This window comes from Adiantum capillus-veneris, chromosome 20 (assembly GCF_014529385.1).
Source record: "Adiantum capillus-veneris isolate H3 chromosome 20, ASM1452938v2, whole genome shotgun sequence".
Taxonomy (NCBI): Eukaryota; Viridiplantae; Streptophyta; class Polypodiopsida; order Polypodiales; family Pteridaceae; genus Adiantum; species Adiantum capillus-veneris.
Genome location: NC_140950.1, coordinates 50,332,470 through 50,355,675, shown reverse-complemented (window position 1 = coordinate 50,355,675; position 23,206 = coordinate 50,332,470). Strand labels below are relative to the sequence as shown.

Sequence of the window (23,206 nt, the reverse complement as noted above, 5' to 3'; positions counted from 1 at the left end):
GTGGTTCTCTGCCACTCCATCTGTACCTCTTTCAAAGAGGTCTGGTTCATATATTTTGCCATCTTCGGGTCCTTGGCAAAATTGAGCATCATCTTTGTTGCATCGCCAATCAATTGACGACGCTCCATCTCTCTTTGCTCCGCCTGAGTAGGCCGAGGCGGGCCATACTCTCTGTCTGAATCTTCGTTGTGATCCCAGCCCGCATCTCTAGATGCAGAGGGAGTCGACTGATCATTGCCTGAAGCCATAGGTGCCGAGGAAAAAAAAAATCGGGGATCGGATTTCCCGTAGAAGAGAAATCGGCCGTGCTCTGATACCACTGTAACAGACTTGGACACTCCAAGTCAAGAATCAACCGCGACAGCACCAAATAACCACTTCAAAACAATTCACAAATCACAATAGATTTGCACTGGCCCGGCGGAGTTCCGTGCCTAGAGATATTGGCCCCAAAGACTGGCGCCCCTTTCGGTATTTCTTTTTATATTAATCAATCATCAAAGTACAAGAGAGCGGTTAGGGTTTCACTCTCAGACTCTGCGTCCAGATGCTCTGAGAAGTGAGGCCCTCACCACTAATTTAAAGGTTACAAGGGATGCCCAAAAGCAGAGCCCCAAAAGCTTTTAAAATCAAAAGCATCAGTTCTCTCTCTCTCTTAGAGAGTCTTTTCTCTTTTTTCTTTTTTTTAAAAAGCAAAAGCAAAATTGGCGTCGCTCATCATTTTCTAAAATTAAAAAAAAAGAAAAAAAGAATTTTTATAATCCGCCTCCGCGATTTCCGGAATTTAGGGTTTCTGGCAGAAATTAGGGTTTCTGCTGTCCGCTACGTCATCACTTTGTGACATGAGGCCTGGCGTCTCTTCCATGAGCACTCACCTCCTCCAATGATTACTTCTCCCGAGATTTGGGGTCAGTATGCAGCATCATTATATACAGTACCTAGGCAACCACCATTACCAGACCCTCTAGAGCCATGTCCAGCCACTAGTACCTTCTTTACCACTGAGATGGTGAAGAACGCCATTGACAGGATGAGGACTAGGAGAGCATATGATCATGATGGTTTGGTGCAGAGCACTTGATGCATGCTAGAGATTTATTGTCAGAGGTTCTTGCGCGGTTGTTTAACTGTGTCATGTGTGAGGGACTACCAGAGTCTTGGAGATTATCTACTATTTTACCTCTCTTCAAGGCAGGGGACCCCACGGTGCCAGGGAACTACCGTACTATTATGATAGGGCACACATTGGCAGGGTTGTATGCATCCATTCTTGAACAGCAACTGAGTAAATGGGCAGAAAATGAGGGCATACGAGTAGCAGGACAGGCTGGATTCAGGAGGGGTTTCTCCACTTTGGACCGTATTCTTACACTTAGAGCCATTATTGAGGAGGGTCGGGCACATGGGAGATGGATGTATTGTTGCTTTGTGGACTTCCGCAAAGCATTTGACACAGTGCCGAGGGCTAGATTGATGCGTAAGCTACTGAAGTTGGGAGTACCCACAGAGATCATATGGGGGATCGTGGCTTTATACGGCTGAGTGGCTAGCCAGGTACGCACTCTTGAGGGGATTTCTGACATTGTTCATCCACTATTGGAGTGAAACAAGGGTGTCCTTTGTCCCCTACACTTTTTGGTATGTATGTAGATGAGGTCTCTGACTACATTGACAGAGAGGGCGACAGAGGCGCTCAGCTAGTAGGGACATGGATCCCTTTATAATTATATGCTGATGATATTGTGTTGATATTAGAGTCACCAGAGGGCATGCAGAGACAGTTGGATGCATTGCACAGCTTTGGAGAGGATAGTGGATTGTCTGTGAACCTTGGTAAAACCAAGGTTATGGTGTTTAACACCACACCACAGTGGGTCAAGAGATCGGCACCTACACTCGTATATGGTCAGGACACTGTGGAGTACACAGATGAATATACATATCTGGGGGTGGTATTCACGGGACCGAGGTTTACTCTGAGGAGAGCAGCAGAGACTAGACTATCCAGAGCCTATGCGGCATTGGGAGGGCTAGAGAGGATGTGTTCGCAGGTTCAGTTTCAAGAACCACGAACAAAGCTGATACTATGGCTCTTTGATACTTTGGTTGCTTCAGCTATGCTTTATGGGGTCCAGGTTTGGGGACCATCTGTGAATCATGACAGTTGGAGGAGCATGGAGAGACCCTTGGTATTTATGATATCCCGGATGATTAGAGCCAAGGCCTCCGTACCACATGCGATTATTCGAGCGGAGGTAGCCGCCCCTCCTATAGAGATTGAGGCTCTTACCAGATCAGTGTCCTTTATGCACAGTCTATGGGATACACATAGAGGCAGATATACTAGATTGGCTCTTGAGTCCTCTAGATAGTTAGCGATGCAGGGAGACGCATCATGTTGGTATGCGCAAATGACCTCATGGTTTCAGAGGCATGGTTTCAGCATGGATAGATTGCCTCCTTTTCAGTATTCCTTGGATGCACCCTCCCTGCCAGTCACACGGACGGAGATCACTAGACTCATTCGTCAGGATCTTATATAGTTGGACACACCAGGAGGACATGGGTAGAGCCGATGCAGGAGTTGGGCACGAAGATGGCTTTCTACAAAGAGCATCTTCTCCAACTTTCGGGAGATGGGTTTGTGATTCGTCCGAGCTACATGGGCACTCATTTGTCTCATGGTCTGCGATATGCTATTGGTCAGATTCGCACATCCTCACACCAGCTGGAGATTGAGACGGGTAGATTCAGAGGGATACCACCGGAGTCTAGGATATGCCAACTATGCGATAGAGAGCCAGAGACAGAGCTACACTACATATGCCACTGCACTATGTATTATGAGATACGAGGGTGCTTCCATTGCTTATTCAGGGATTGTTTTGGACCCCTAGATAGAGTCATGAGGTATCAGGATCAGAGATGCCTTGGCTTATATCTACTTGTCCGAGCTACATGGGCACTCATTTGTCTCATGGTCTGCGATATGCTATTGGTCAGATTCGCCACCAGCTGGAGATTGAGACGGGTAGATTCAGAGGGATACCACCGGAGTCTAGGATATGCCAACTATGCGATAGAGAGCCAGAGACAGAGCTACACTACATATGCCACTGCACTATGTATTATGAGATACGAGGGTGCTTCCATTGCTTATTCAGGGATTGTTTTGGACCCCTAGATAGAGTCATGAGGTATCAGGATCAGAGATGCCTTGGCTTATATCTACTTGAGCTACACCGACATATAGATAGTTTGCTGAGGAGACATGGGTACGACAGCCACAGAGACAGATCACAGACTTCTTTGGATCGAGGGAGCCAGGAGACCAACCACCAGCACAGGGTTGTACCCACATTCATACCAGAGGCACCCTCATTGACAGGGCGACTGAGCTCGGGAGATCGAGACAACCACGACCGAGACACAGGAGCACACTCCATCGACGGAGACTCCAGCAGAGGATCAGAGGCATTCTAGCACGAGCACCTAGAGTGTCATTGAGGGCCTATTCTACATTTTGACATTTCACATTTCACATTTCACATTTCACACTTCATTTTCAGTTTTCATTTTTACATTCAGTACTTTTTGTACTTGTACTTCAGACATTGAATTAGATTCACCACTTTATATCTGATGGTCTCATAGGTCATTTTGGCCTTTTGAAGACGTTAATATATCATTTCATTTCTCTCTCTCTCTCTCTCTCTCTCTCTCTCTCTCTCTCTCTCTCTCTCTCTCTCTCTCTCTCTCTCTCTCTCTCTCTCTCTCTCTCTCTCTCTCCTATACACGCGCACACACTTTTTTTTGTAAATCTGCTTTGATTAATTTACAAGTGGGAAACCTCAAAGCGAGGAAAACCCACAAAAAGAAAGGGATACAAAACACGGAGCACTATGAGGCTCCGAAGTCTAGAAACAGTCAAAATAAATCCTGTAGGTTTCAAGAGTGATGTCTCCAGCGTCATAAGCAAAATGCAATGCTTGACCAAGAGATAGTTTGAAATAGGGAAAGGGGTCAACAAGAGTGCCCTGGAACATTAAGGAGTTCCTATGATGCCAGATGGCCCACATAGTCCAGAATCTGACCCAGGTGAAGAACACGGCAAACTGAGATTGCTGTGACCGAAGCACTCCAAAAAGCCAAAATCGTATGTGAAAAGAGCCGGAAGGAAAACGCAGGCGAAGAGCAGTTGACACATGCCGAATGAAGGCTTTGGAGTGACGATAGCACCACAGTAAGTGTGGCACGGTCTCGTCAGCTTCAAGACATCTGGGGCAGCAAGAAGGCGCAATATGCCGAGCATGCAACACACTGCCAACAGGTAGAGCCCCTACCAAGCACCGCCACAAAAAAAAAGTTCCTTCAAAGGCAGATGACTCTGCCAAATACGAGACAATGTAAGTTTCCACCACAAGGATGACTCTGAAAGCGACCAAAGCTAATTACCCCGATGCATAATCCATACATCAGACTGAAGAATGGCATAGACACTGGCAGCTGAGATGCAGTCCAATCTAGTAGTAACCAGATTCCAATCAGAGAAGCGAGAGTCTTCATCCAGAGGAGGAATGGGCGAATGAGCAGCAAGCATGTTCTGAATCTCCCGCCAGAGAGGAGAATAGTGAAGACCCAACCGAAAGCGGGAGACGGCATCAGCGAAAGAAAGAACATAACCCGAGTCATCAACCACCTGATGCACTTGACAGATTTCTTTTTGGGAAAGAAAATACGCTTGGCGAGGAGATCGTTCAACCTAAGTCGACGCAAAAACCCTGCTCCAATGCAGACTCTCCAAGCGAAGAGAGTTACCCCCAGAGGATTGTCGACCATCCCAAGCCAAATGCGAAGTGACAACCTTCCAATAAACAATTAGAGAAGAAGTAAAGGGACATCCAAGAATGTGTCCTTCAAGCTTCCCAAAAACAACATCCCAATAGGTCAGTTTCCAATGACCAAAAGAAGGGGTGACAATTTGCTCACATAAATGTGCGACCATGAGAGCCCAGGGTTGCCGTTGTTCCACCAAAATTGGCAACAACATAGCTTTCCGAGCCAGAAGATGACGTCTCAAGTCCAAAATATTCAACCCTCCAAGCCGCTTAGGAGAACACAGCTTGTCCATAAATAGAAGCCGAATGTCCCTATTGGTAGACAAGGTCTGCCAAAAATGTTCTAAAATATTTGACATGAGAGACTGCAAGCGCAACCGAGGCCAGGATAACAAAGGCAAGTAAAAATGCACATAAGCCACAAGGATGCATTGGACAATCCTGAGACGCACATGAAGCGGCCACGTGGACAATTTCCAATAATTCAACTTGGAATGTAGACGTTGGAGCACCATTTTCTTCATAGCCGATACATTCCAACCAAGCGGATAACCCAAATGGCGAACCAGAACATGGGGAGGAACAATCTCCCCAGGCCACAATATCTTATGCCAGTCACACTCTTTCAGAGGCAATAGCTTGGATTTGCAAAAGTTAACTTTGAGATCTACTGCTAATCCAAACAAGTGAAGAGTATGCATAATCTGTTCTACATCATCATAGTTATTACGAGGCATGAACAAAGAATCATCCGCATAAGTCTGACCAGCAAACTGTCGACCTGAAGGTAAAGTAAGGCCATGTAGCCTACCAGTGGAGGTCAAGGAATCCAAATACATAAACAAGGGATGAGTAGCGATCGCATAAAGCAAAGCACTGAGAGGGCAGCCCTGCCATACCGACCGTCCCAAAGGCCAAGATTCTGTGAGAAAACCATCCAGCAAGCCTGCAGAAGTACTGTTTGCATACAAGAAAAGCACGACACGGGATAGCCTAGGCCCAAAGCCCAAATGTCGCATGGTATCCGCAATGTAATCCCAAAGAACAGTATCAAAAGCCTTTTCAATGTCAACCTGCATGACTAATACATCCTGTCGAGTATATTTTGCATATTCCATACCAATAATGACATTTGCGAGGTTATCAGTAATTTGACGTCGCGGAATGAAGCCGTATTGAGATTGATGTAAGCCTTCATGCAGAAAGAATTTGAGTCGGTTAGCAAGAATTTTTGCCATTAATTTATATACCACAGGCATAAGTGTAATAGGCCGCCAATGTGAAAATTCTTCACACAATGCATGCTTCGGGATCAGCTTGAGCAAACCTTCTTAACAAGAGGAGGGTAATTCCTGTTGTTCCCAAGCTGTATTCATCATAAACAATAGAGGCAATTTCAAATAATCCCAGAAAGACAAGAAGAATTCCACAAAGAGACCATCCCAACCAGGAGCTCTCCATCGACCTAAATCAAGCAAGCTGGCATGTAATTCCGACTCAGTGAAAACAGCTTCCAAGTCTTGAGCCTGCCGCAACGAGAGAATGGAAGTAACATGCGATAGAAACATGTGACGCGCTTGGCGAGCTGCTCTCGTGAGAGAAGAAGGGGCCTCAAAAATCTTGCCATAATGAGAGTTTAGGGCTAGTGCTAGCTCTCGAAAAGTGGAGGTCCACTCCCCTGACGGTAATTTAACTCTCCGTATAGCTTGAGACTGCCTCGAGTGATGCAAATGCTGAAAGAATTGTTTCGATGCACATCCTTTATCTGCAAAAGCCTGTTGACGAGCTCGAGTCTGCCATTTGGCCAATTTCCTCTCATCATTGTGCCTTAATATTGCGCGAGCAGAAAACAACTCAGTCATTTGAGCATCAGTAAGAGAAGAATGATTAGCCAAGTGCATTAATCGGCTACAAGCATCCTTTGCCTGGTTAACCTGTTCCCTTAATCGTGACAAATAATCCCGGCCATAATCCTGTATAACTGATTGAACACGCATAACAAAACAAAACCATGCTATGTCCATGTCCACATACATCTGGGAGAGCAAAGACGGGATGATATTCACAATCATAGTGCGAAAAGGCTCATGCTTGAGATAAGCATTATTGACATGCAGAAGTCTTTTCTTAGGTAGGCGATCATTAACATCAGAAGAACCAAAACGAAGTTTCAAGCACAGGGGAAAATGATCCGAGAGACACATAGCATAATCAATCCTCATCTCACATACAAAATCATCATATTGCTGCATGTGAAAAAGATACCAGCGATCCAGCCGAGCGCGATACATGGATTGAGCATTGTGCTGGAAAGTAAAGCCTGGATCAGTCGCATGCAAAAAGGGCCACAAATCAAGCTCATTACAGGTCGACATAAATTGGTCCCATGATTGCCGTTCCATATGAAGCATGTGAGAATGGCTAGTAGTATTATCCGCAAGGTTTGGTGCATTATTAAAATCCCCGCAGAGAAAGGCATTGGAATGCCAACAATAAGAAGAGATAGCACTCCACAACCGTGCTCTATCTGCAGAAGCTGTGTATGCATATAATCCTCCAAATTCGAAAACTTCTCCATTGACAATACATTGGATGACCATCCATCTCCCAGCCGGGTCATTAAAGACCAAGGTCGGAAAGAGTTTATGTCGAACAAGCATAAGCACTCCAGAATGGCCAGTTGATCCTGCATAAGCTATCTAGTAGTCCGCAAAGTAAGAAGTCTGTCCTGCAAATTGGTGCTGGTTATGCTCTTGAAGAACCACAATGTCTGCTTTACATGTATGTACATAGTGTCAGGTAAGCCGCCACTTGTCGTGATTGCATAACCCACACACATTATAGGAGATGCAATTCAAAGAACTATGCATTCTATATGGTATATACAGTGGACGAGGAAATAGGAAAAGAAAGGGGAGAATAAAACTCAACAACCAGTGCCCATCGACACATCCTCCCCAGCTGAAGGTGCCTGAGAAGGTGGGTCAATACCTAGACCTGGATAATTGAAAGTAAATGCACCTTGCGATGAAGAAGCTTCTCCAGTAACAACCTCCTTGTAAGAATGAACAACCTTGTCCCAAGATTCAGCCAAAGAAGTGTTGTCATTGCAAGGGAGTTTTTTCTGAGCAACAATCTTCAAAGGAGGCACATAATTACGAGAAGATGCCGGAACACGCGCTGTAGCAGCTTTGACAAGTTTCTTGGGCATTATCAAAGTTTGAGAGGTCAAGACCTGTTCTTTTCCCTTGTCTTTATTATTTGGAGAAGCAGAAAGTGCAGACAATTGTACTTGTTTTCCCTTGCCTTTAATCGTCCCAGCAGAGGGGGAGAAGGTTGAAAGTCCTTTAGCTTGAACCTCAGTATCAGGTTTCGGAGGCGAGCGAGGTTGAGAAGCAGGGACGGCTGAAGGAGGTGGTTGCAGATTTGGTTCCGGACATTCGGACTGCATATGACCGAATTTGCCACAGTGGAAGCAAGAATTTGCAAACTTGCCCCATTTAAGCTTAAATGGGCGCTTTCAACCACTGTATCCCCGGAATCGATCGAAATACCTGCTAGTGTGGGGATATCCGTGTCCCACAAAATACAAAAACGGTTTGTGTTGCCTCAAGTTTAGGAGGGCAAATGACTAACTGAGCAGCCAACAGAGGAAGAAAATGACACCAAGTGCGAGGAAAGTCGACCACCTCAATCCAGACGGGACACTTGTGACGAATGAGACTCTGATAGTCCTTGATAAGAGCCCAGGGCAGCACATGAGTCATCTGCGTATTGAAGAAAAGAGGAGACATTTCCAGCAGAGTATCCCGAGCATCCATGTCAGCCAGCAAGACTTCGTAAAACCCTCGCGCGCCAAAGTAAACCCCTCAGACTGCTTTGCGTTTGAGCAGGAAATCAACCCATTGGCCTACATCCTGAGCCGTAGGCATTCTTCCCGGGAAAATAAGAATCACAACATTAAGTGCATATTGAGCAACAGGATCCATGAGCTCCTGTATAGGGATGCGCACTTCCATAACAGGAGCGGATCCTTCCCAGGCTTGACGTGCATCCTCGAAGTCCTCATGCAAACATTCTTTGATAAGACTCAAAGCATCCATCTCCGAAGTTTCCATGGCTTTCCGACGCTTATATATACACTGATCAGTTGAGTCCATGTGAAGCTCTCACACACACACTCTCTTTTTTTTCTTTTTTTTCTTTTTTTTGGGGGTTTTTGATATATGGCTGCTATATACATAGGCAGACACACACACCGGCTAGCTGTACAAAAACACACACCCCTCTCTCGCACACAAGACGACGAAAGGACTGCGTGCAGGCGAAATCAAACTTCCACCCCCGACGCGCTGTGAAGGGCCTGCACAGGGTAGATGTTGTGCAAAACAGAGTCGCGCGCCAGATGAGGCCGAAGGATTCACCACATACCCAAATCCCCCACAAGCGTACACACACACGACACACTCGCGCCCACACACACACACCCACACCCACAAGCCCAGAAAAACGCTAATTCCGAAGAGGGCAGTTGTCTTCACGAAAAGGGAGCAGGTTGTGAGCGTGTGTTGATCGCGCCGTAGCAGGGAACCTTCACGCACCAACTTTTTTTGTAAACCTTCACGCACCAACACTCTCACACTCATACGCTTACCCACTTGCACAGAACAGAGGGCGAAAACAGGTGCTACCGTCAAACCTCACAGCAACGCTGGCCACCACTGAACCAGTAGAGGCCTGAACGTAGGGTAAAGAGGGCCTGTTGAGACTGCTGCTGTAGCCGCGCAGACCCACTCACACACACCCGAAGGCGCTGGCACAGTAAGCTGCAGCAGCGCGCAGTAGAATTTCGCGACAGAGCAACAGTAGGGTTCGCGCCAGTTTCTCTCCCTCCCACGCACACACACAAACACACACACCTCAATCCCCTCAGCATCTCGCTATTCCCCCTAGTGCAATCACGTTCTCTCATCCTCTCCCTCGTTCTCTGCAGTCAGCGAGCTGACGAGCCAGGAAAAAGATATATATATATATATATATATATAATATATATATATATATATATATATATATATATATATATATATATATATATATATATATATATATATATATATATATATATATATATATATATATATATATATATATATATATATAAATTATAGTAACATATGATATTGTTACACTCTCGTTCCCACACACACATTCTCGTTCACACACTCACCCACACAGCACACACAACCCCAAGCCATACGTACACACACTCACAGCACTTTTTTATAAAAAAACACTCACACATTACATACGTGCTCACATGCGCATACATCCACGAGCACATACGCCTACACGCACACATATAAACACACAGTATACGCACGCATATACGCACACACAAGAAAATGGTTTTAAAAAAAAACGAAAGAATCGACGTCAACGACAAAAGAATAAAGGACGGCCAAGTCGCGCGGTGCCGACACCGAAACAAGAAAAGATGCCGAAGGCATGCCCCGGCCGGCCCCGAAAATGACGAACGCGCTACACCGACGCACCAGCGAGGCCCGTCGTTCGCCGGCATCTCATTCCCAACACATCTTTGCAGTAATATCCGTAGGTTGTCATTATTTTTCTAGTTTTAAGCCAAATCTTGTAAAAAACTCCAATTGTAAATTGTCACCTCTCTCTAGGTGGTGGCCACAAAGGCCCACCTAGGAGTTTTCATTTTTTAAATCCTCCTGAGACAAAGCAAGGGTCAACCATCTGGGACCCACTGCCTTGCTTTGCCTCCCTTGATTAGGGCCCTAACCTAATCAGATTGCTGTAAACCTAAAGCAGCTAGTACCTATAAAAAGGCACTAAGAGGTCACTATCGGGGGGGGGGGGGGGGGGGGGTCAGCACTTGGTAGCATTTTGGTGGGAGGGATTGGCAACACTTGTATCAAGAGAGAGGGGATTTAGTGTAGCATTGTGGGAATGAGCACTATGTGAAGAAGCCATGTCTACACCTTGACTCCAATGGTCGCCACACACACACTCACACTAGCAGAAATCTTTGTGTCTATGAGTCACCTCTAGAGAACGCACTATTAGGCTCACTACCTCTCTATCTCTCTCTATCATCATGATTGCCACTTCGCCGGAAATAAGGTTTTTGTTGTAAATATTGCATTTAAAGCAATTTTCCCTCACGCCCCGAGGGCCTTTTATCACCTGCGTCTCTCTCTCTCGTTTGTGATTCGACCCAGCTACATGGACACACATATGTCTCATGGTTTGCGTTGTGCCATTGGTCAGATACGCACATCCTCACATCAGCTCGAGATTGAGACTGGTAGATTCAGAGGGATACCAGCAGACAGCAGGATATGCCGATTATGCCAGAGAGAGCCAGAGACAGAGTTGCACTACATATGTCATTGCACAGTGTTCTATGAGATACGGGGGCGTTTCCACTGCTTATTCAGAGAGGGTTTTGGTCCTCTATCTAGGGTCATGAGTTATAAGGATCAGAGATGTCTTGGACTATATCTACTTGAGTTACACAGGTATAGAGACACTTTACTGGGGAGAGCTAGAGAGAGGCAGTCCCAGAGACACATTACAGATTTCTTTTCACTAGATATGGGACAGCCAGAGGAGCAGCCACCACTGCAGAGCTCGTCCCACACTCATTCGACCACTACTGGCACTCTCATCGACCGAGCATTGGAGCTACAGAGATACAGACGACCGCGACTGAGGAGAGGAGCTACACAGCATCGACGGAGACTACAACAGAAGATTCGAGCCATACTCTCTCGACATCCAGAGTGCAGATGAGGATGGATCCTCACCATTTCTTCCATCTTTGTTTCACACACTGTTACATCCAGTTTACCGGGTACCTATTGTATCAGCTACTACACCCACGTAGTTTTAGATTGTAGTAGTAGTAGTAGTATTTTGTTCCACTTCTAGTTCTTTTCTAGTTCTTTTGTACCCAGACATGGTATTAGATTCACTATTTTGTAACTGATTGGTCTCATAGGTCATTTTGGCCTTTTGAAGACGTTAATATAACATTTCATTTCATTTCATTTCTCTCTCTCTCTCTCTCTCTCTCTCTCTCTCTCTCTCTCTCTATGTGTGCAAAGTTTTGTATTACTTCGAATCACCGTTGTCCGCGTCCTAGCCGCTCAAAGCTAGGTGGTGTCCCCTATTCATTTCAACGTGACCAGCTCGGCGTGCATCGGCTCCTGGCATTTGAGGCCGTCGGGGTCCGTGTCGCGCTTTGCGCTCATCATTGCTATTGCTAGTAGTGTCCCATACCATCCCGTGAAAGAGTGGAAAGAGCATGTAAGGGCTTGACAATCATGGACCTTCACTGGCACCACATGGAGAAAAAGACATGTTTTTCTAATAAGTGCCCACCAAGATCCATCGTGCACATATGACATGACACAAGTCAGGCAAGCACACAGAACGAGCATAAGAAACAGACTTCAAGCTAACCTCCCAATCAGAGATCCCCTATGGGTTCACTGCCAAGCCGGGAGCTAGGGGCCACCGCAAGAAATTGTATGGCAAATTATGCAAGTGCCCACCATTGTGATGTCTAGGGATGTAACAAATATATGATCAGTAGATATTATCTAAGTTTATAGGTGAATTTAAAATAACATCGATTCATCTTGGTATGTATTTGGTCTACCATTAATTTCTATAGCCCATCCATGCAAACATCCCTCACCTTGATAATGCCTTCATGTTGTGTGCTGTTTTCTGCAGTCCCCCATCAATCAAATGTGTAAAACCCTCTCCCCGTTGCCCTTAAGTATAATCAGGCGCCTCTTTATGGTACAAACAGGCTGCATGATGCTTGTCTTGACTCAATGTGTGTGCATGTATAGTATTTCCTTTTGTCATGGTCTGTGCTTGCTCTTTTCCAACTTACGTCACTTGACCTCTAAGCTCAGTGTTCAAAATACAGTGCCATTCTGAATACTCTCCACCCCATTGTTATTCAGCTATTCTTGATTAATCTGCACTGATAAAAGGTATCTTCTCACAACAGTGCTTTTTTTTGTGTGCTATAAGCTTTGAGATTGAGTGAGCACTATTGTTTTTTGCTTGTTTAAGCGAAAGGCTTTTTTTGTTTGTTGCTGAAGCTATAGGTTGATGGGCAGGTGGTTTGGACGAGTGTGGATATTTTTTACTTTATATTACAAACTTTTCATTCACATAGTTTTAGGCTACAAAAATTTGCATGCAGATATTTTTTATGTTAAAATCTTTTGAGCCCTATGCTAATGGTTTGTGGGCTGTTTATTTCTTTGATACATGTTGATCAGACAGAATTTCAAAGGGTCGAAAGAGGAATTATAAAGCTACAAGAAGAGGTTTCCATGTCGGAATCACAAGCTAACCATGAAGAAGGAGCTTTAATGAGAGCCATGGTTGTTTGGGACATTCTCAACCAGTATTTGACAGGTTTTCATTAACTATCTGCCAGCATTTCTTCTTCAGAATCGTCAGGCAATGGTAATGGGACACATCGATAAATCTTCAAGTTTGTTCATGGGGGTATTTATACACATTAAGGAAAGAATGCCTACATTGAGACATGCATGAATACGCTTGCTTGTGTTGGTGTTCCCAATATTTTCATGTTTATATCAACACTTTTAGTTACAGACCATCGTGGGAGATATATGTTAATGTGTGAGTAAACCTGCATATGTATGAATTTAGCAACGCATAATTCCATGAGAGCAGGTAACGTTGCCAGCACTTCAATGGGTTGTATGAGATTTAGGCATGGTTGCAAGAAACTGCAACTAAGATTGTAATCAAAACCTGATGTTTGATGTCTCAAAAATATTTCTTTGGTTTAAATGCATGTTTAATGCATTGGACATGATTTTTTATCGAGGATAGCGGGGGATACAGTAGCCACACACATTTCTCTCCTAGCTTGTAGAAAATGCAGGTACAAGGGCCTTCTACCAAGACCTTACTAAAATGCAGATGCCTCTACGCCTTCCCGGCTGAAAAACCAGATCCAAGGGAACTGTTCAAGGCCGAAACATGTAACCCTAATTTTCCTTTGCGAGACCTCTATGCACACCCGCAGTCGACATGATCGGCCAAGAGTCACGAGCTCTCATACCGCAGCAAATTGTGCAGTGGAAGGTGGGCAGCCTAAGATAAAAATCCATGTTCACCTATGTACATTGTCTAGTATCCAGAAAGTAAAATGAACAAAACTAGAATTAAAACTGGAAAATGCATGTCGTGTATAAAATCATGATATGCATATTCTAGCTTGCTATGTCCTATCCTGTATTGATGGTGTAAAATGCTGTGTATCACTGAGCAGGATGTAAAGAGCTCCGTAAAGAATTTGCTTGGACGTGAACGGAGCTGAGCCAGTTCTTCCTCCACCTCAGAATGGTGTCCAGCTTGGATCTCTCTCATGTCTCTATGATAAGTCTGGGTATTCGATACCTTGGGGCTCTCTGTCTGCCTCACTATATCTATTGTCTATAGTGAGAGAGAGGGAGATATAGGTGCACAATTACCAGGCAATCAGATGCCCTTGTTACCTTATGCAGATGATATTGTTCTCGTTCCTGACTTTCCAGAGGGGTTACAGAGACAATGGATGCAATACAGAGTTATGCACTTGATAGATGTAGCAGGGCTACACTGTCACAGGCGCGGGATAGGCAGTTAGTTATAGTTGGGCTGGACTTCACACTGGACGGACTTTCGCTTGAGCAGTCTAGCCGACGCGGGGCCAGATCACCACGACCACAGTCTGGGGATAGACTTAGCTGGATTGGATATTTATGAGCCGTTGGTGGCTCTTTATGGTTGAATATATCCGTAGCTGTTTGGAGTTATTGCTATCATCACCTACTTTGTATGTTCATTCGTCTTGAGTCTAGCACCTTGAGTTCATGCACATGCACATCTGCACTATCCTTGCACAGTTGAGCTTTGACACCCCCATTGTACCTGTGAGTTCTGGGCTGGAGCTGAGTGTGCTGCCATGCCAGAGTCTGTACTGGTTTCTTTGAGTTAGTCAATGTTCATGCTGTTTAGGTTCCATTGTTGAGTCATGGTGTTGTTGCTCTGTTATTTATTGTCTTCTGTGTTTTCATTCTGTTGGAGTGAGATCTCACACACATTTCACTCACGAGCACCCACTGTAGAGAGCACGACACAATATCCCTGCTACAGGTGCTCTCATTTTTGGCACGCCCGGTGGGACCTCAACTGAAGTCTCACTCTATCGAAAGTCGAGTTAAGGGAGCTACCTGGTTTAAACTCTCTGTATTAGCCGTTTGGTTTCGACTGGTCTGTCGAGTCAAAGGAGCTACCTGGATTAAGCTCTCTGTATTAGTTGGTTGGTTTCGACTGGTCTGGGCCTGCTTCAGCTTGGTCTAGTCTAGTTTCACCTCGACCTTCTTAGTTCTAGACCTGCTTGTCTAGTCTCTCGTCTCGTCTAGTAGTCTCTAGGCCTGGGCTAGTCCTCTCTCATCCAGGTCTAGCCAAGTGGTCTAGTCACTCGCCTTGGTCTAGTGGAGTCTTGACTACTGTTCAGTAAGTTAAAGGTCTTTGTGCCCAAAGCTTGGGTCGGCTTTTGGTTACTGCATGACACATACAAGGCAGTCAAAAAGAGCGACAAAGCCCACTACTAAGTCCTCTGAAGTACTACCACAGAAAGGGTCAACCCTTCGTGCCAAGTAGAAATCCACCAGCCCCATTACCCCTACCTTTCCCCGTGGCTACCTCCATTCTCTCAACCAGTTCTACACCTCCCGAATCACCCTCCTCAGTAAAGTTCTCACCCACTGTGTTACAACAAGCTCTTGAGCAATAGGCTCCTGCACAAACAGCCATGGAGGAGCTCACAAGCATTTTGGCTAAGGCAAATATCAAGTTTCCGACTTTCAAGGGTCTCTCCACCGAGGATGCCGATGACCATGCCAGGAAATTTGTTTCCCTCTGCAGGGGTCATGGCCTCAAGTGAGAAGACGCCTACCTAGTACTCTTCCCGTCCACCTTGGATGGCGTAGCAGACAAATGGTCCAGTCAGTTTGCAGAAAACCACTTTATGACTTGGGCATTAAGACAACAGCTTTGTGAAGCTTTCAGACCAAGGGACTTCCGAGAGAAGGTTCTGGATGAGTTGGCCAACGTAATGCTCCAGCCCAAGGAGACTTTTGCAAAACACTTGACAAGAAAACAAAGTCTATGGTCACCAAGCTTCCTTAGCAACCAGGTGAGTTTATGGTCAAGAAATGGGAAGAGAACGCTCTCCTAAAACTTCTCAGCAAAAACTCAGAGAGATTCTCTGACTTGAAGCCACTCTGGAGGAGTTTGTTGCTGTTGCTACTAGGATAGAGGGGGCAAGGAAGTTGTTTACCAACTCTCCTCTGGTAGAGACTGCCTTTGTACTCTTGGAAAGTCCATCTGACCCTTTGACTTCTTTACGTAGGGAACTAAAATCCCTAAAGTTACAACGAGCTCTTCAAGAGGAGAGGTCCTTCTCTCTTAGACAGGAGAAGCCTCCACATCACGAGGCTTTGGAACAAATCAAGCGCGAGCTAGAAGAGTTGAGGTCTCCGCAGGAGACTAAGGCTATGGTTTGATGTAACTCATGCTGCTCTCCAGGGCACCCTCCACATGAATGCCCCCTTCACGGACACGAGGACAAGGATTGTTACTAGATTGCGACAAATACAACTAAGTCTCGGTTCTCTTCTCCAACAAGGGTTAACACCTGCATCCAACATGGTTTCTCCCTATGGCCATTCAAACTACATGCCGCCTTTGTTGAATACCCCTCCTCTACAAGGTATGCCAAGCACTTTTCCATCTCAATTTTTTTTTCATGCCAATGCTCCCTCAACCCCTCAGAGCTTCTATACTGCACCCTCCACCTCCATGCAGCAGGAGCAAAGGCCACCTCTCCCCTGTTTTGTCCATCCAATCGGCCCATTTTATGCTACAGATGCGGAGAATATGGGCATTATCAAAGAAAATGTCCTTTACCTGAAGGGTCTTCTCCTTGTTGTCATTCCCTTGAGGCTAAGGACCACTACAGTAAGGATTGTCCCAAGCAAAGGGCATCCACGTCTTCAGGCGCAAGTCCGAATCAACAAGACTTCACATTTCCAAATCTCAACCTGATAACAGTAAGCACCATCCCTCAGCCATCTCCTGCTACTCCTAAGGATAGGCCACAGCAAGTGGAGGAGCGTGTTGGCATCCTCACTCGAGCACAAAGAGAAGCTCTTGGTCTCCGACTTCCAAAAGGTCCACATCATCCATCTCCACAACCTAGTCTATCTGCCCCAACTGATGAGCAATTCGTTGGTGCTAAGAGCCGACCAACCTCCATGCTATCTGATATTGATGGGGCTTTCTTGGAAGCAGTGGCTGACTTGCAACAGATCAAAGGACCAGAGGAAGCCCAGATCGAAGGAGCCAAGCCTACAGCAAAAGCCATTTGAAGAACACCTTTCAACGAGCGTCACTTTATGACATGCTCCAGCTCGATGCAACTCTCAGAAGTGACACCCTAATAGTCATTCAGTCTCTATACCCGGGCTCATGGCCTAGTGGCGGGCACCTCCCTGTGCAGCCCTCGGAGTCCTATATGATTTCCTATCCCGCCGCTCCCCTCACCGATTATAGGAGTCCTCGTCTCACTGTATCTATTCTTGGGTGCCAATTCTTTGGTGTCATAGTCGATGTTGGATCTCACATTCCTACGACGTTAATAGTTCTCTTCTTCTCTCTCTCTCTCTCTCTCTCTCTCTCTCTCTCTCTCTCTCTCTCTCTTTGTGTGTGCCCCCCCCCCCCGGGAAAACAATGAAAAGCATAGTTGACATAAACTGACAATACTATAAACATGCCCAGGGGAAAAACCCCTCCTAATGAGGGTAAAAAGTGCTATGGAAACTACTGGAGAGAGGAGGGAATAAGGAGAGGGTATCCACCAAAAACTATGATAGATTGGCACTCCCCTCCAAGCTTTTGTGAAGAGGAAAACACCCAAGGAAAGTATGGGGCGTGATTGAAGAGGCCCAAGACAACATGATGAGCTGACAAGCAACCACTACATAGGAGAATGTCAAAGTGGGGTGTAAGATCTGGTACATGGGTGGTGTGGTGTAAGGGCTGCATGTATGATTGCGACAGGGTGTGCCAGCATCCGAACAAATATCTCCTGGGATGCATGGCAGTGTCGAGTTTGAATCTTCTGAATCTGCATGCGATGGAGTCTGGAAGCTATGTATCCTAGAGCTCGGGGGCTTCTTCTAGCTCTCACCGTCTCAACTTGCTGTGGGGTGACCCCTCGCTATGTCTATGTGACAAGTGGCAGTAGGGTGGTGGTTGTCGGGAAGAATTCTGTAAGTTGTGACCGACTACCTCCCTTTGGTGCGGGCTACAGGTGCCAACAGTGTCTCTCTATATCTATGTATCTCCACTGGAAAATGGCCAAACTGGTGCTAATCTCTTCTTTTTGTCTTTGATACTTTCATATGCTCTACATCTGCAGACAAATTGCTCTTCGTCCTCAATCATCCTCTGTGCAAAGAACCTTGCAGCTAGGGGGGTATGAGCAGGTCTTCTTGCCTCTATCTCTACTTTGAGTTGACCAATCATCTAGCATGGTCAAGAAGTGCTCACTGTAGTATAGCATCTTCAGGGGAAGGAGTTGTCTAGGTGCGATCCATGTCTCTCCGATGTAGAGCTACCATAGATCCTTAGATCCTGTCTGAGTACTGTGTTTCTCTCATTGTGTGAGATCTAGATGAAGGGTGAGTCTCATTCATAATGGAAGGGTGGCAATCTATCCATGGGGGGGGAGAGAGAGAGAGAGAGAGAGAGAGAGAGAGAGAGAAATGAAATGATATATTAACGTCTTCAAAAGGCCAAAATGACCTATGAGACCATCAGATACAAAATGGCGAATCTAATACAATGTCTGAAGTACAAGTACAAAAAGTACTGAATGTAAAAATGAAAACTGAAAATGAAGTGTGAAATGTGAAAATGTAGAGAGAGAGGGTTCATCAATGTTTAACTTGTTTGTAGTGTAAACTCAGGAAAATTTCAAGCTGGTGAACAATCACTAGCGCAACAGCGGATCACAGTAGAAAAAGCAGCAGTCCAAAAACTGTACAAGATGTATCAGATGAAAGGGAATTATCTTCATGGGCAGGACATTGAATATGTAACCTCTGATCTGGCCCTATTTAGTTCTGTCGAGGTTTTAGGTTGTGTCCTATTATAACTTGGTTCTACATAAAATGCGGCCATTTTCAGTACTTACATCACACATCTTGGTTGATAACCAACCCACCTTAAAGCGGCCTCATAACACTCTCAGAACTGTTGAGAAATATTGTATCGGTGTTCTCTATTAATGTTTTTGGATGTCCGACCAAGAGAGAAATGAAGCTGAAGAAAAATTTGAACATCTGTTCTTGTGAACATTTCCAGCTGCGAAAGGAGGCAAGAGAAAAGCTGAGATATATAATTGAGCATGCACTGTATGTTGTTCAGGAGCGTCAAGCGAAGGTACTCAATGGATTTTTTGATGAACTGATTCTGTGAAATTCAGTTCTTTACTGTTATTCAGCTTGAAATGTGGGCCTCTTAAATCAGATTAGATCTAAAGCACCAAGGTACTCCTTTAACTCGGATCCAAAGATTTTTGAAGATGAAGGTGAGTCCTTGCAACAAGAGTTCCAGCAAGATGCAGAGGGAACTCAACCAGCTGCTTTGAGGTTTTACAAGAATATCCGAGCCGAAGTTTTGGAAACAGCAGAGCAACTTAAGAACCTCAAGACGACTGCCATGCAGATAGCTGGGATTGAGGGTGGAAACGATGGGGTTACTGACAGAGCAGCAACTTCTGGAGGAAATGAGAGAGGTTATGAAGAAAACATGGTGAGCAACTCAAGTATGCTTAGCGATATAATGAAGAGGAAGGGAGAAGCAGGCAGGGAGTTTGCTGTGCAGGATACAATAGGAAGTCAACTTGTTGGGGGAACCACCAAGGCATGGCTTCAAAATCAGCAGCAAGAAGAACAAAGAGCAGGGATGCAGAATCAAGTTGCATCCCCTCAATCACCACAAAACTGGCCTCAGCAAAATCAGATGCATGCTGTGAGGCCACCATCAGAGACTTCCTTTGGGCCTCCCCAATCTCAACTACCTGTGGGGGGCCACCCTTCACAACCGCAAACACCCTACAGGAGGCCCCTTATGCAGCCTCAACAACCAGGAATGCGGCCGTCTCCAGATTCATTTCCATTCATGCCACAGCAAGGTCAGTTTAGTGGGACACAAATGCCTGCATTCCAAACACCGGCTTCTCAAGGTAATGCAAGATCCATGAGTCAACATCCACCAATGATGCCACCGAGTCAACCTAACATGCCTGCAGGATCTCCGGCTCGAAGTTTTCTACCTAGAGGTTACCAGCAACAGGTGAGCTCCATGCCTCAATCACCTCCGTCTACAATGCCAGCTGGAAACTTTGGACAATTGGGCGTAAATCAACAGAGTCAGTTTGCAAGTCGCACTATGTTGCCACCACAACAGTCACCAGGAGGGATGATAGTGAGACCGAAAGCAGGACCAAGCTCACAAGCCAATCAAGTGCCATCAAATTTTACAGTGCAAAGAATGCAACCACCCTCAGCCCTTAGGCCAGGTCCACAGCAGTTGATGCATGCACCCACTCCACCATTTTCTGTGGAAGGGATGAATGCTCAAATGCAGCAAGTGATGAGGCCGCAACAAGGAAGCATGCCGCCAATGCAAGGAAGAATGCAACCTCAGATGGCTAGACACAACTTCCCAGGACCTCAATCGACGTCATCCACTCCACAAAACTTCCCCTGGTTTCCTGTGGCTGGTGCTGGGCCACAGCAAACCTTCAATAGGTCTCCTCAAATGAATTTGGTTCCACCAAACCTTAACAGGCCACCTCCATATAATATGGCCTCCCCACAGATGGGTGGCCCAATGCAATCTGGCAGCCCACGGCCACCTCCACGGCCCTCGTGAGCACATGACACATAAGACTGTTGTTGCTGCCAACCCAAGTGCAGGGTTGGTTTTTCTGCAAAGAGGAAAAAAAAAAGGGAAAACTCAAAATTATAGGTTAAAAATTGGAAGCATTTGCCTGTATTTACACTAAAACCCTAGGTTAAAAATTGGAAGCATTTGCCTGTATTTACATTAAAACCCTAGGTTAAAAATTTGAAGCATTTGCCTGTATTTACATTAAAACTCTAGGTTAAAAATTTGAAGCATTGGCCTGTATTTTCATTGAAAATTGTGAAATTTTACGAGTTTAAGTCAATGCAAACTCGGAATCTAGCCACAATTTCAGCCGGTTTTAAATGCACTAAACCCCAGTTTTATGTGGACACTATCCAAGTGGATGGTGTAGAAGTGTTGATGGCTCCAAAAGAACAAAAGAGGTATAACTTACAAGCCTAAGAAAAATCGTTTAATATGGCTTGCTCTTAAATCAATGAAGACAAGGTGAGATTTCACAATGGCTTTCCAAAAAGAAAATCAAGATATAAGGGAAATAAACACAAAAGCTATAAATTCGAATTATATTTTGACTTCCAAAAAAACACAAACAATTAATGAGCAAGCTGAATTCAAAAAGAGAAAAGCAGAGGTGGTTGAATAGGAAAACATTACTACATTTATTATAAAAGAAAATCATAATGTGAGAAATAAGCACAACAGATTTACATTGATAATACTAGTACGTCCGGCCGCCTTCGGCGGCCTCTCTCTCTATCTTTCTCTCTCCCTCTTTATCGTGCACAAAGGATTTTTGGACTGTAGCCTTCATTTGCAGTTCTCGACACATGTAAAGTGCACTCTCTCTGCCATTATAGAATACATATAGATGCTTACTTAAAGAAACACAAATGAGTAATGAGCAAGAAAGGAAGAGATTGCAGACACAGAGAGAGAGAGAGAGAGAGAGAGAGAGAGAGAGAGAGAGAGAGAAATGAAATGAAATATTATATTAATGTCTTCAAAAGGCCAAAATGACGTATGAGACCAAAAAGTTACAATTGGTGAATCTGATACCATGTCTGAGTACGGAAATTACAAAGTTACCAAGTAACAAAGAGCCAAGTTCGGCTGATGCCTGCCCTCTCCACGGCTCGACAGTACACTTGGGGGGCAGCGGCTTGGTCCACCCTCACGAGCCCAACACTTCAGTTTGAGCTATCTTCCACCAGCAGGATGATAGTGATACAGGGGGGGCGACCTACACTCCAGCCTGCTACAGAGATTACTCCACAGGAGTGGTGCAGTGAGAGAGAGGAGTGTTGGGAGCTCATCAGCGGCCTAGCTCTCTAGTTCATCTGGCGGGCCCACTGTTTCCGCATCTTTGAGGCTCGTCCTGTGCCACCAGCAGAGACTGTTCGTGACTTTTGGCTAGAGCTGATCCATACTCTCAGAGGACAGCTTGAGGGACTACAGGGCAGCTCCGACCGCATGCGGGAGCGCCGCGAGGCTTTTCTTCGACTCTGGCGCCCTGGGCCTTTCTACACCATAGTCCGGGGGGTGCTCAGATGGCACTACTGTCCACCCGTGTGGCTCTTCCCTCCTCCCATCTCTTGATTTAGCCTCATTGTATATATGCTGTTTTTTCATTGGGAGAGTCTCCCCATCATGCTTGTTGTAGCCCTCTCTCGCAGAGGTGGATGTAGCCCTATGGGCAGTTTTCATTAACTAATAGAAGGATCTTTTTCTCGGAAAAAAAAAAAACAAAGAGCCAAGTTACAAAGAGCTAACACTACCACTAACACTAAAACACTAAGGGGGAAGGGGGGGTAGGGGGGGGGGGGGGGGGGGGGGGGGGGGTGGTGGTGGTGGTGGGTTCAAATGAAATCTCTCATCGGTATCTGTCGGATCTCATCGACCTCCTCCATGGTCAGAAATCTGGTTGGGCGTCTTGCATGTCGAGCTAGAGTGATCTGTATCTTCTTTTGCAACCTTCGTCGGTAGTGGGAGACCCCCCGAGGCCGTGGACGTCTGGATCTGCCAAGTTCAGTGGCTCTGTCAAGCAGTGTACCTCTAGTATGAGTAGGCTCTGAGATCTGCTGTAGTGATTGCTCCGTTGGCTCTCCTCTGTTTGGTGTAAAGAACTCTGTGATTCGTCTCTAAGGCTGTCTTTCCCCTGATGTCCTCAGCGAGCTCTCCCTAAGTCTGCGCAACTCTAGTAGGAACAATCCGAGACACTTCTGATCCTTGTATCTCATGACTCTAGAAAAAGGTCCGAACCCTTCTCTCAACAGGCAGTGAAAGCAGCCGCGTAT

The 23,206-nt window shown here is 45.6% G+C and overlaps 1 protein-coding gene across 3 annotated transcripts in view; it reads left to right on the top strand.

Moving 5' to 3' along the window:
- LOC147432494 (uncharacterized) overlaps positions 1-22,508 on the top strand; it is a 166,502-nt gene extending 143,994 nt beyond the window's left edge. For all 3 annotated transcript variants that reach the window (XM_086492419.1, XM_086492417.1, XM_086492420.1), the window contains 4 exons: positions 13,169-13,307; positions 18,944-19,071; positions 19,341-19,418; positions 19,506-22,508. In XM_086492419.1, the coding sequence (XP_086348545.1) occupies positions 13,169-13,307; positions 18,944-19,071; positions 19,341-19,418; positions 19,506-20,915 (1,755 nt within the window). In that variant the 3' untranslated portion in view covers positions 20,916-22,508. The remainder of the gene's footprint in view (positions 1-13,168; positions 13,308-18,943; positions 19,072-19,340; positions 19,419-19,505) is intronic.
- Positions 22,509-23,206: the final 698 nt, after the last annotated feature.